Consider the following 14756-nt stretch of genomic DNA (forward strand, 5'->3'; position numbering starts at 1 on the left):
AGTTGTTTTGGTTGTTTGATTATTTTATTACCAAACAAAGGTCCTAGTCTGTTTGATTGACAGGTGAGATGATGAGGGGGGCAGAGTTGTTGCTTTCATAAACACGGGAACCTGGGCCGAGGAATGGATAGAGAGGCTCACTGAAGGTGCAGCCAGTAGCAGAGTAGAGATGAACCCTGGCTTCCACATCATAGAAGGAGACCAGACCCTCATCATAATCAACAAACACCCCCACCTTCTGGAGCCCAGCTCTCAGAGGGAGACGGACAGCAGGGTCATCTCTAAATACCAACTCATCCTGGTAGTAGAGAAGAGTCCAGTAACCGTTCTCAGGGGTCCGCATGGTCCCACCTCTTCTGTCTATGGACTCTCTGGCCACTCCTAACCACCAATAAGTCTTGTCTTTAACCTGGACCTCAAAGTAAAATCTCCCTGAGGAGAAGCTCTGCCTCGTGACAACAACTCCCAACAGTATAAATCTCTTAGGGTTGTCTGGGAGTCTCTTCCTCACACCTCCATCATGTACTTGTTTCCCATCCTCAGACAGGTTGAGCCTGGAATTAGCTGTATCAGGATCCAGAGTCACATCTACTTCATACTGCTGGACCCTCTTCAGTTCAGCATCACGCAGCTTCTCCATCTCCATGTTCAGTGTCTCCTCCAGCTGATCCAGGGATCTCCTCAAGGTCCCTACGTATGACGGAGGACGGACCTCCACCGTGGTCCAGTCCCTGGGGGGTGGAGGATCCTTCAGGGATCTGAAGGCCTGGAGGAAGTGGAGGTGGTCTTCAGTGTGTGAGAGCTGCTTCACCTCTGAGCTTCTATTGGTCAGATCTTCTATTTCCTGCTCCAGCCCTTTGATGAGGTCTTCAGCTTGTTTCACTGCGGATTTCAGTTTCTCTTTAACCATTTCTTTGAGATCATCCTGGCCCTTTTCAATGCGGCGCATCAGAGCAGTGAGGACCTGCACACCATCAGCTATCTCTCTGTCTGCGTCTACTTTGCTGCGTTTAACCGTGTCTTTAATCGCCAGAATATTTTTTTGTCTCTCCTGGATCAACTGCTTAACTTCAGCCTCTATCTTCCCCAACTGGGCCGTCTTCACATCATATTCCTCCTGTAGAGGTATAACAGGATGGGACTTGTGGTCTGTCTCTGTGCAGAACTGACACACACACATCTGTTCAGTCTGGCAGAAGAGCTCCAGAAGTCGGTCGTGTTTCTTACACATCCTGTCTTCCAGACGGTCCATAGGCTCGACCAGCCGATGTTTCTTCAGGCCTGCGACTCTATGGTGTGGCTCCAGGTGGGTTTGGCAGTAAGAGGTAAGACACATTAGGCAGGACTTCACGGCCTTCTGCTGGGTCCCAGTACAGACGTCACATGGAACTTCTGCTGGTTCAACACAAGGCTGCTCTTTTACTCGTAGGGACGTTCCAAACCGATCAACCATCTCTGAAATTAGGATATTGACCCGTAAATCAGGTCTTGTGTTGAAAAGCTCGTTGCAAACGGGACATTTGTACTTGACTTGTTCATCCCAGAACTTAGTAATACAGGCTCTGCAAAAGTTGTGTCCACATGGTGTGGAAACTGGGCTGCTGAACACATCCAGACAGATGGAACATGAAAAGTTCTCTTCAGGCCAGGAGGTGTTAGCAGAGGCCATTCCTAGACACAGACGACAAGGTTCATGTATTGAGCAATCCCATTATTCTTGTCATTGCATTACGGGAAGAGAGGTTTAAACTTCCCTCAAAGTTGTTATTCTTTACTGACCTTGATGCTGTTTCTGTCCGTCAGCGTGTTTCAAAATGCGTTTTGTTTTTCTCCTGTACGAGCGCACTACTTCCAGGTCGGTTTCTTCGGTTGATCTGAACCTTCAGTTTCGTTTCGTCAACATGACGTCCACTCCCCTCCTCCCCTAACCCCTCCCCTAACCCCTGGCTCCGGCCCCAAGACACTTGGCTGCAATGCATTCATGCGCTGCGTTGGCCGATTCAAATGCGTTGATGCGTGTTCTCTTCTTTCTCTTCTATCTGGAGTTAAGCGACCCGGGTTTCCGGGGCTTCCCCGAATACATTCTATCCAACCCCGACACAATTTTCAACAAACACAGACAGAGAACAAAAAGCTGATTATTGGCGCTACGCTGCTGTAGGAACTCTCCCCGATGTGCACGCGCACAATCAAGTGAAAGAAGAAGAAGAAGAAGGGGTCAATGAATAACTAATTGTCTAGTCCAAAGTAACATTCTAACTGTTGACAAGGTTTAAACCCCGGATGCAGTTTCTTTCTTCCCTGGCGGCCGAAGCGTCGCGTCGCGTAGCCTTTTGGACGCGTATGCGTAGCGATGCGTCGACTATGTAATCTATCTATCTAATGATTGATCAGGTGTCGCGTCACTCATCAGTCAGCTGTCAATCACCTTGTCACTCACATGACCACGAGGACACCAGCTCAGCCAATCAGATTCCCTCCCCCGGACACAGAAACAATAACAAAACGTACCAATGGTGTCGCCATCAAATAAAATAACAAAGCAGTATAAAAAGTCCTAAATGCAGGCTACTTCATGATATGTATCACATTATGGGGCATGATTATCTTTGTGTCATGTTGTGTGTCAGTAGTCTGTAACCTGAAGCATATGGGGTTAGAACAGAGGAGGCATACCCATCCGTGTTCTGAATCTTCTTCTGCTGGACCGAATACGTCTTGAAAGGTAACCAGTGAAAGCTGAGGAGGAGTCGGGGTCCAGACCGGGACCGGGACCGGGTCCTGGGAGGGGAGCAGCGCTTATTATTATGGGATGTGAGGAGATGAAAGCCCAGCACATCACAGACTGAAGGCCGGAGACAGAGATGCAGACGGACGCCGTGGCGCGCTACACGGAGGAGGGGGAGGAGGAAGAGGAAGAGGAAGAGGTGGAGGTGGAGGAGGGGGAGGGTGAAGAGGAAGGAGGAGGAGGAGGGGGAGGGGGAAGAGGAAGGAGGAGGAGGAGGAGACTCCCGCCGGCTTCATCAGGAACTCGGTGCTGGAGGAGAACCACCTCATGAGCAACCTCCGCCAGCAGGGGCTGAAGCAGCCCGCCGTGCCGGAGCGCTACCCCCCCGCGGCGGCGGCCGAGCCGGGGGCCGCCAGGAGGTCCTGGATCCCCTGGATGAAGAAGAAGGAGGCGGGCGGGCGGGCCGCCGGACAAGGCCCCGCCCCGGGTCGACGGGGGGCCGCTGTTCCACGGTCACCATGACGACCGTCTCCAGGGCCTCGTCCCCGGACCGGAGCCCCGGCGCCCGCTCCCCGGTCTCCGTCCTCTCCGTCAGCACCGCCCCGGTGCTGGAGGAGGCGTCGGGACCCCCGGAGCTCCGGGACGGGACCCCCGGCCGCAGCGTCTTCAGGCTGACCCCGGAGAAGCAGCCCGCCCCGGGCAGGAAGTCCAACATCACCACCACCGAGGACAACCGGATCCACATCCACCTGGGCCCGGCGGGGCCGCGCCCGGGGGAGGGGCCCGGGGCCGCGCCCGGGGGAGGGGCCCGGGGCTGAGCGTCCGGACGCTGGGCGTGGCCGAGGGGAGGGAGACCTCCACGGGGACGGTCCTCCGGTCCCCTCGCCAGGCCGGCGCCACGGCGACAGGGAAGATGACGAGCAGCATCACCATCACGCCCATCACCTCGGCAACCTGCCGGCCCACGCAGCCGCCGGTGAGTACCCCCCGTGACCTGTGACCCCCGCTGGGTGACCTGTGACCCCCGCTGGGTGACCTGTGACCCCCGCTTGGTGACCTCTGACCACCGCTCGGTGACCTGTGACCCCCGCCTGGGTCCTTCTGGTCTCCGATTGGACGGTTTCTTCCTCAGTTTGTAGAGAGGCTCTTGTTGAGGAATGAGTTGAGTCTCAAAGAGAACATTCCTCTGAACAGTGTTTAAAGGTGACATGTTACACCACCAGGTGTGAGGGTGATTAGCCGTTACCAGCCGCTCTGAAAAGATGCCTCTTCTAACAACACAGGTGGGCGCGTCCGCCTAGATGTACGACGGATAGATGAGCAACGTTGGCTACAGTCCACTGGGTGGGCTGGTAGACTGATCTATCCAGCACACATCTAGGTGGACACGCCCACTAGTGATGTCAGAAGAGGCATCTTTTTAAAACGGCTTGTAACGGCTAATTACACCCACACCCGGTCGTATAGTTTTTCACCTTTGATGGCAGTTGGGTCTGAAAGGTTTTTAATGATATCAAGGGAGGTGTGTTTCCCCCTAGAGCAGCTGACCACATCACACTACTCATGTTGACATGCGTTCATGCATGACGTTAAATTCTATTTCATTTTATTTGTATCCCCCTTCATCCCAGGTACAGCCTCAGAGTGCTTCACTGAGCACACCGTTACGTCATTTACATGTCGGACTCGGTCATTTAGCATACACTTTCATCCAGAGCGACTTACAATAAGTGTTTTCGTCTTTAGAAAGTAAAACAATAAATCTCTGTCGGTACAATAAGGATGTTCATAGAACCAAGTGCCAATCACCAACAATCACTAGGTTGACCCGTTCCCCGTAGTCCACAGAGATAGCTAGGATAAGCTGCTGCACAACTAAGTACTATAGCTCAATACAACACACAATAAGTGCGTACATTAAGAGCCAGGATGTACAATATACAACAAGTCGGAGGGGAGGGGCTTGAGACCTCTCTGCACAGCCAGCCCTGCTGGGCGGAGTCTAGGAGTTCACCTGCAGAGTCCAGGTGACATCTGACCAGGTGAGTGGTGAACAGGCCCCGCCCCCAGGCCCCTCCCCCTGACCACACCGCCCGTCACCCTCCTGACCGTCGGTCGGTGTCGTGTGTTCGATCCCCAGCCCGGCGCCGCGTCCCGGATCCCGATGTCCAGGGGCCTGAAGACCTCCGCCAAGGCGGGCGCGGCCGTCGCCACGGTAACCAGGATGGAGTCGCGCTCCGAGGGTCAGCTGATGAAGATCGAGCTGAGGAGGTCGGCCGGGTGTGGCCCCTCCTCCTCGTCGGGCGGGAAGAGCTGAGCGTCTCCGTGGCGACGGCGTCTTATCACGCGGACGACAAGATGGCCGCCGGACCCCTCGGGCTAGTGGGCGGGGCTTAGAGCCAACCGCATTAAGTGGAATAAAAACCAGGTTATTTTATGGATATTATTGTTGAATGATGATTTTTATCGATGTTATTTTATTTAGCAGGCGAAGATGTCGACTCATTTGCATGGTTTAAGAGGACTCAAAGCACTGGTTATTCTGAACTACACGAGCCTCGACTGTAATGCCTTCTCGTTGGGGACGGCCAGCTAGAGTATATTTTAATATAACTCACATTTATACCGTGTGTTTATTTATCTGCTGCTTCCGGAGGATTCTAATCACTGAATGATCGTGTGTGGAGAGACTGTGATGTACACTCTGTCATCTTCCTGTCCATAATAAACAATATTTATCTCTACAGTAACACTTTCTAGACATTACTTGGAATTCTTCGATTTTTGAACACCTCAATAAAAGATAAAGTATAGTATTCTGCAAGATTAACAATTTCTGCCATTTATTGAGAAGAGGCAACCGTCACAACAGTCGTCCAATAAGTAATCTCTTTCCGTTTTCTTATTTTTGCTAAATATTTAATAATCACAGCTCTGCATGCACATATGCATATCTTTAATTCTACATTTTGGGCTTGTTGCCATGGCAATGAAATGTTTCCCATTCCAAAGCCACTTAGTATAGAGACAGAGACAGAGACAGAGAGAGACCTACTCTACCTAAAAGGAGGTTCAGAAGGCCGTTATCACCTGCCCTTAAACTGGAAGTCATATATATGTGTGTGTGTGCATATATGTACGACAATTCAAAACATATGAAGAAAAATATAAAATTATATATCTCTATATTTTTGTTATAAAGACTGAAATTTACCAGTCGAGGGAGTGAATGGGAGTACGCCTCCGGCTTTTTCAGGGATTTTCTTTTGTAAAGTTTGCATCGTTTGAAGAACTACAGTACCCCCTGGCGGTTAATGTGGGACACACACACACACACACACACACACACACACACACACACACACACACACACACACTGTGGCATCCCGCCCCTGAAGCCTCGGCCTGAACGGGCCCGCGGAACCGTGAAGGACGGGGTGTACCACCCCCACCCACCAGCCGGCGACGGAGAGCACCGGGTCCTTCCCCCCAATCAGCGGGATGGGGGACACCTGGCGGCGGGGAGGAGAAAGGCCCGGAGCCACTACAAGAGAGGCAGAGACAAGCATGGACGGGAGAGGCAGAGAGACGCGTGGACTGCAGAGGCTTGAGGCTCACGGAGACCCAAGCGCACCCTTATCCTCTTTGTTTATTGAAATAAACGCCGAAAGTCGGCTTAAACCATCCGTTGCCACGTGTTTCACTGAATCCCGGCGCATTCTTCATTCCCGGATACCACAACACACACACACACACACACACACACACACACACACACACACACACACACACACACACACACACACACACACACACACACACACACACACACACACACACACACACACACACGTTGATCCCTCAATGCCCAACAGGTGTGCAGCCCCCCCCCCCCCCCCCCCAGAGTCCACTCAGTCGGACTCGGGCCAGTTGAGGCTGCTGAGACCAGTCACCAGCAGAACACACTCCCACAATATTATACTGAGAATGTACCTATTCCACTGAGTACACATTGTACTGAGAATGTACCTATTCCACTGAGTACACATAGTACTGAGAATGTATATATTCTACTCAATACATATTGTACTGAGAATGTACTGTACCTATTCCACTGAGTACACATTGTACTGATAATGTATATATTCCACTTGTACTGAGAATGTACCTATTCCTCTGAGTACACATTGTACTGAGAATGTACCTATTCCACTGAGTACACATTGTACCAAGAATGTACCTATTCTACTGAATACATATTCTACTGAGAATTTAACTATTCCACAGAAGATGTCCTCATTCTAGTACATTTTTATTCAAATCTCAAAAGTTTACAAACATTATATTGTGTTGTCAAACATGATTCAAAAATAAACGAATATTACTATTTGGTTAAAACAACTAATGATAATCAAAATCAACATTTCACAATATCTGATTACATTTTTTTCATTAATTAAAAATATAAAAAAACACTCCGATAAAAGACGTTGAACATTATAGCGTAGTCTTATAGGTTATAAGGGGTTATATTTTTTATAGTACAGTGTTCGTGGCTTAATGAATTACTCCTTAGAAGACAGTGAAGAGTAAGATATGAATACAGTTCTCTCAGACCTCACATAGTAGAGATTCTAATTCAGGAAACAACATTAGTTGTTTTGGTCATTTGATTATTTTATTACCAAACAAAGGTCCTAGTCTGTTTGATTGACAGGTGAGATGATCAGGGGGGCGGAGTTGTTACCTTTGTGTTCACGGGGACCTGGGTGGAGGATTGGATAGAGAGGCTCACCGAAGGTGCAGCCAGTAGCAGAGTAGAGATGAACCCTGGCTTCCACATCGTAGAAGGAGACCAGACCCTCATCATAATCAACAAACACCCCCACCTTCTGGAGCTCAGCTCTCAGAGGGACACGGACAGAAGGGTCATCTCTAAATACCAACACATCCTTGTAGTAGAGAAGAGTCCAGTAACCCGTCTCAGGGGTCAACAGTATCAGACATTTTCTGTCGATAGACTCTCTGGCCACTCCTAACCACGATTCAGTCTTGTCTTTAACCTGGACCTCAAAGTAAAATCTCCCTGAGGAGAAGCTCTGCCTCGTGAGAACACCTCCCCACCGTGTAAATCTCTTGGGGTTGTCTGGGAGTTCCTTCCACACACCTCCATCATGTACCTGTTTCCCATCCTCAGACAGGATGAGACGGGGATGAGCTGTATCAGGATCCAGAGTCACATCCACTTCATACTGCTGGACCATCTTCAGTTCAGCATCACGCAGCTTCTTCATCTCCATGTTCAGTGTCTCCTCCAGCTGATCCAGGGATCTCCTCAATGTCCCTACGTATGACGGAGGACGGACCTCCACCGTGGTCCAGTCCCTGGGGGGTGGAGGATCCTTCAGAGATCTGAAGGTCTGGAGCAAGTGGAGGTGGTCTTTTGTGTGTGAGAGCAGCTTCACCTCTGAACTTCTATTGGTCAGATCTTCTATTTCCTGCTCCAGCTCTTTGATGAGGTCTTCAGCTTGTTTCACTGTGGATTTCAGTTTCTCTTTAACCATTTGGTTGAGATCATCCTGGCACTTTTCAATGCGGCGCATCAGAGCAGTGAGGACCTGCACACCATCAGCTATCTCTCTGTCTGAGTCTGCTTTGATGCGTTTAACTGCGTCTTTAATCTCCTGAATATTTTTTTGTCTCTCCTGGATCAACTGCTTAACTTCAGCCTCTATCTTCCCCAGCTGGGCCGTCTTCACTTCATATTCCTCCTTTAGAGGTATAACAGGATGGGACTTGTGGTCCGTCTCTGTGCAGAACAGACACACACACACCTGTTCAGTCTTGCAGAAGAGCTCCAGAAGTCTGTCGTGTTTCTTACACATCCTGTCGTCCAGACGGTCCATAGGCTCGACCAGCCGATGTTTCTTCAGACCTGCGACTCTCTGGTGTGGCTCCAGGTGGGTTTGGCAGTAAGAGATTAGACACACTAGGCAGGACTTCACGGCCTTCAGCTGGGTCCCAGTACAGACGTCACAGGGAACTTCTGCTGGTCCAACACAAGGCTGCTCTTTTACTCGTACCGACGTTCCAAACCATTCAACCATCTCTGAAAAGAGGATATTGACCCGTAAATCAGGTCTTGTGTTGAAAAGCTCGTTGCAAACGGGACATTTGTACTTGACTTGTTCATCCCAGAACTTAGTAATACAGGTTCTGCAGAAGTTGTGTCCACATGGTGTGGAAACTGGGCTGCTGAACACATCCAGACAGATGGAACATGAAAAGTTCTCTTCAGGCCAGGAGGTGTTAGCAGAGGCCATTCCTAGACACAGACAACAAGGTTTATGTATTGAGCAATCCCATTATAATTTTTTGAATTCCATAACGGCAGTAGTGTTTTTAACTTCTCTCAAAGTTGTTCTTCTTTACTCACCTTGATGTTGTTTCAGTCCGTCAGCGTGTTTCAAAATGCTTTTTATTTTTCTCCTGACCGAGAGAACTGCTTCCACGTCGGGTGCTTTGGTTGATCTGATCCTTAAGTTTCGTTTCCTCTACCTGACGTACTCTCCCCTCCTCTCCTAACCCCTGGCTCCTCCCCTAACCCCTGGCTCCGCCCACACGACACATGGCTGCACTGCGTTCATGCACTTTGCCAACTCCCTGAACAGGTTCTTCAACCGGTTTGACACCCAGGACTACACCGCCTCCTGTGAAGGCGCTGGTAGAACCCCAGCACCCACCCTTCACTCAGGAGGATGTACAGCCACAGCTGGCCAGGTGCAAAATTGGCAAGGCCCCAGGGCCGGATGGCATCCCGGCAAGGGTGCATCCAAGATAATCACCCTCCCCCTGCCTGTCAGAGGCAAATGAGCTTGCTATAGCACGCCTGGCACGTGCAATAGTCAGCGTCCCTGACCATTCCCTTGGCCAATTCTTCAAATTACTCCCATCTTTCCGCAGATATAGGGGAATGAACTGGAGAAAAGCCCCAAAAAAAAAAGTTTAGTCCCCTCAGCTATCATAGCAGTGAACAAAAATATGTAGATTTTTCATCAGTGTATATGGTTCATGTCATGTTTATTTCTGTCTACATGTTTTTCTTTGGAATTTGTGGGAAGAGGGTTTATTTGTTGTATATGTGGGGAAATAATTTATTTGATATCTGTGTGCTACAGTGTTGCTACACTGTGTTCCGTCTCTTCAAACGTATGCTGCCCTGAAACCAACTTGACTTTACTGTGTGAGTACAATTATCCCCTTGGGGACAACAAAGAACCTGACTTACTAAATGACTACCTGTGTTGGCCTCTTCAAATGCGTTGATGTGTGTTCTCTTCTTTCTGGAGTTAAAAGAGAGCCGGTGCAAAACAAGCCATGTCCTGCTAACCGGTCCAACATCCCCATCTAGTGGCCGCTTGGCGCAACTGGTCCTCACTCTCTCAACACACTTGTCTGCATTCTGCAATCGCCGTCCCCTACTTCAGCCGCCCGGTGCCAGTTCTTCGTTTACTACACCTCAGTCAGTATCGGTCCTACCAGCGTTAAACTAAATCCAGTCCGTTTTCCCTGTCCTCGAGTAACCCTTTTCCCTCTTCTGAAGTTCTCCGTCCGTCACCCTGTTTACCCGTTGCCGAATCCTCGCCTGCCTGACTACACGCCTACCGCCGAGCCCCTTCCTGCCTGACCACCGCTTGCCTAGCCCCGGCTTGTCGTTACCCCTTGTTCCAATAAACCCCCTTTCCTTTCCACCCCGTCTCTGCATCCCTGTCAAGCGTTTGGGTCCTCTCGTCCTGTCCCCATAACAACAACAAGAGACATTGTTGTGATAGTGGCGACTTGCGACTGGAACTTGGATTCATCGGTGTTGATGCTTCCCCAAATACTTTCAACCCTGATCCGATTATCAACAAACACAGGCAGAGAGCAAAAAGCTGTTTATTGCCGCTACGCGGCTGTAGGAACTCTCTCCGATGCGCAAGCACACAATCACATGAAAGAGGAAGGAGTTAATGAATAACTAATTGTCTCGTCAGTTGACGAGGTTTAAACCCCGCCCGGATTCAGTTTCTTCTTCTTCTTGGGGTTTTACGGCGATAAGCATCCACAACTTGGTGCATTACCGCCCTCTTCTGATCCAGTGAATGAATCAAAACAAAAATATCCAAACGCTCACTCATTCACACCTTCTTTCTACTCTGTTATATCCTATCATATAACCCTGTCTCTATCAAAAAGCAAAACAATACTTTTATACAATTCCTCTTCACTAATCTTAAAATATTTTCCATAGTATACTCCTGCATACCCAATTCTCTCAATTGATTTTTCATACTTTCCCTCTCCATCCCATAACCACTACAGTTCATTAAAACATGTTCCACTGTCTCCTCTACCTGGCACCCCTCACATAATCCAGTGGGGTGTTTTCCTATCAAATTCATTGTTTTATTTAGTGCACTGTGCCCCAACCTTAACCTTATCAAAATGTGTTCATCCTTCCTCTGACCACTATACCTTATTTTAACATTAACACTTTTTTGAATATTATATAAATATCTCCCTTTCTCTGTCTTGCCATATTCTGTTAACTTTTTCCCATAGCAGGCTTTTAACTTCTGCCTTACTTAAACTGATATTCATTTATATTTTTTCCTTCTCCAATGCCTTCTTCGCCATCTTATCGGCTTTCTCATTTCCCTTCACCCGTACATGAGCTGGTACCCATAAAAATGTTATTTGCCTCCCCTGCTGAATGATTCTCGTAATTGACTGTAGAACTTCAAATAACAAACCTTGGCGACTACTTGAGTAAAACGACCTCATACTTGCCAAAACTGATGCGGTATCTGTACAGATCAATTCTTTCCTCTGTACTTGATTCCACCCATTTTAAAGCGACCAGCACCCCCAACATCTCCACTGTATACACGCTTAAATTATCTGATGTTCTTCTATTAACCTCTATTCTTTTGGATGGAACAGAACAGCTACTCCAAACCCTGTCACTCCTGTTTCAGGTTGTTTGGCACCATCTGTAAAAACATGAACATACTCACTGTACTCTACAAGAAGATGAAAATTAAAAACACTAGCCAGGTCTATGTGTTCTCTCTCTCTCTTCTTTATATCCAACACACACCAGTCCACCTCTGGCCACACCATCCTCCATGGCGGCATTATTGGATATACCACTGCTGGACTAAGCTTCAATTCACCCACAGCAAACTCTTTCGCTATATCATTCCCCACCCGACCAAAAGGATTCCTCTCACCCTTCCCATAAACCCAGCACTCTTTCAACACTCCTGTGGGGTGAGACTCACTGTGCCCCCGCAGATTAGCCCAATAGTTTCCCATCAACTGTTTCCTTCTCAACTCCAGTGGCATGTCCCCCATTTCTACCTGCAGAGCAGGCACTGGTGATGGTTTAAAGCCCCGCTGCCTACCCTTAATGCCTTGGCCTGGATCACGTCCAGCTCTCTCAAGAGAGACACTGTGGCTGAACCATACACTATACACCCATAATAAAACAGATCTAATCATAGCTACATATGGTCTTTAAAGCTGAACAGCTCGCTCCCCAATCCCTACCAGTCAAACATCTCATCACATTCATTACCTTTTTGCATTTATCCTCCATCTTCCTAATATGGTCTGCCCATGTTACCCTAGAATCAAAAATAACTCCCAAATATTTAAATGATCCAACTCTTTCCCATACATCCTCAATTTCATCCCATCCTCAATTATTTTCCTGGTAAAAAAATACAGTTCGAGTTTTCTCCACTGAAAATCTGCACCCCCAGTCAAATCCCCACTCTGTCACCCCATCAATTGCAGACTGGACTAAAATGCATCACATTTCCTCCCCTTTTCTTCTCACCAGCTCCTGACTACTCTGTGTATTTATCTCGGCTACCAAAGCCTCCCATTTTAACCCTTCCATCCCCAAATAACCTTTGGCTGCCTTAGCCATCGTCTGTATGCTCGTTGTCTTTGATGTGGAGTCTCTAGTGGAGTTCATCACTGCTGCCACAAACATCCCCACCTGCTTCTTATCTCCCCACACTTTGTTCCATCGTGCTTCTCTCCCACCGACTCCCTCGTCACTTCCCTTCCGCTCCCCAGGCTGCTACCATTCCCTGACTCTTAGCACCGTGCCTCTGTTTTACCACCTTCACTGCTCCTGCATAGGTCCCTTTGTCCAACACTTTAACCTTCTGAACTGCAACTTCCTCTTTCATTATTTCACAGCCTCCAAAAGTGACGACATGTTCACCCCCACAACTACAACACTTTAACTTTGCCCCCTCACACTTCCCATACTCATGATCCCCTGAGCATTTCGCACACCTCCTCTTTTCCTTACAGATTTCAGCGATGTGCCCAAATCTTTGACACTGAAAGCACCTCATTGTTGTGTGACCACGCCCTAAACGGCTGGTTTAACCTGTGAGCACTGATTACTCAATGAGCAACAGGTGTGTCCCTCACCAAGCCCCAGAGTCCAATCAGACTCAGCAGGTGAGGCTGCTTCAACCAGCCGTCCTCCACACACACTCCCACGCTGACATGTACTGAACAATATTTGACTAAACAAATCTAAATATGCTTACCGTTGCAGTTTGAACACACATCATTTTAATGCGTAACAATCATAAACTAGAAAGGAGAGGAGAGATGGGAGAGAGGAGGAAGAGAAGAGAGAGGAAGGAGAGAGGAGAAACTAAGAGGAGAGGATGGAGAGGGGAGCTGACTAGACAAAGTCACGGTACTCACACACATTGGGGGAATCTATACTGTACGTATACTCACTGTGAGCTTTGTATCGGTGTGTTGCACTTGTTGGGTTATTGTAAGGTGGACATTGTAAGTCATTTACTGGCTCATCAGCTACAAACGTGTGCAGTTATTATGGGATTTTAATCTTTCCTTGAATCCCATCATGTGTAAAAGGGTTTTTAGGCAACGTAGTTGTTTTTGTTTTATCCCAATGATAAAGTACCTATTCTATTGAATACACATTTTACTGAGGTTGTACCCATTCCTCTGAGAATGTACCTATTCCACTGAGTACATACTGAGAATGTACCTATTCCACTGAGTACATACTGAGAATGTACCTATTCCACTGAATACATATTATACCGAGTTTGTACCTATTCCAGTGAATAGGCCTACATACTGAGAATGTACCTACTCCACTGAATACATATTGTTCTGATAATGTATATATTCTACTGAATACATTTTGTGCTGATAATGTGCCTATTCCACTGAATATACAGGTGCTGGTCAAATTATTAGAATATCATGAAAAAGTTGATTTATTTCAATAATTATATTCAGAACGTGAAACTTACATATTATATCAATTCATTACACACAGAGTGATATATTTGAAATGTTTATTTCTTTTAATTTGGATGATTAGTACTGACAATTACTGAAAATCCCAAATTCAGTATCTCAGAAAATTAGAATATTAGTTACGACTAGTACAAAAAATGATTTTTTAGAAATGTGGGCCAACTGAAAAGTATGAACATGGAAAGTTTCAGCATGTATGGCAATCAATACTTAGTTGCAGCTCCTTTTGCCTGAATTGCTGCAGCAATACGGCGTGGCATGGAGTCGACCAGTCTGTTGCACTCCTCAGGTGTTATGAGAGCCCAGGTTGCTTTAATAGTGGCCTTCAGCTCTTCAGCATTGTTGGGTCTGGCATCTCGCATCTTCCGCTTCACAATACCCAATAGGTTTTCTATGGGGTTAAGGTTCAGGTGAGTTTGCAGGCCAATCAAGAAGAGGGATACCATGGTCCTTAAACCAGGTACTGGTAGATTTGGCACTGTGTGCAGGTGCCAAGTCATGTTGGAAAATGAAATCGTCACCTCCATAAAGTTGGTCCGCGGCAGGCAGCATAAAGTGTTCTAAAACTTCCTGGTAGACTGCTGCATTGACCCTGGACCTCAGGAAACACAGTGGACCAACAGCAGCAGATGACATGGAAACCCAGACCATTACT

General features: G+C 47.9%; 3 protein-coding genes across 3 annotated transcripts in view; 1 reads left to right on the plus strand and 2 right to left on the minus strand.

The window, feature by feature from the left end:
• The window catches only part of LOC115534283 (E3 ubiquitin-protein ligase TRIM39-like), an 84380-nt gene that overhangs the window by 40667 nt on the left and 28957 nt on the right, over nucleotides 1-14756 (minus strand). The window lies entirely within an intron of this gene.
• On the plus strand, nucleotides 3056-5281 carry LOC115534828 (translation initiation factor IF-2-like). The gene is made up of 3 exons (XM_030346110.1): nucleotides 3056-3147; nucleotides 3179-3704; nucleotides 4869-5281. The coding sequence occupies exons 1-3, from the start codon at nucleotides 3056-3058 to the stop codon at nucleotides 5043-5045; spliced, it is 795 nt and encodes a 264-aa protein (XP_030201970.1). The 3' UTR covers nucleotides 5046-5281.
• Nucleotides 7024-10722, minus strand: LOC115534285 (E3 ubiquitin-protein ligase TRIM39-like). The gene is made up of 2 exons (XM_030345164.1): nucleotides 9165-10722; nucleotides 7024-9053 (listed from the first exon to the last, which is right to left on the minus strand). The coding sequence occupies exon 2, from the start codon at nucleotides 9049-9051 to the stop codon at nucleotides 7426-7428; it is 1626 nt and encodes a 541-aa protein (XP_030201024.1). The 5' UTR covers nucleotides 9052-9053; nucleotides 9165-10722; the 3' UTR covers nucleotides 7024-7425.

This window comes from Gadus morhua, chromosome 21 (genome assembly GCF_902167405.1).
Source record: "Gadus morhua chromosome 21, gadMor3.0, whole genome shotgun sequence".
NCBI lineage: Eukaryota > Metazoa > Chordata > Actinopteri > Gadiformes > Gadidae > Gadus > Gadus morhua.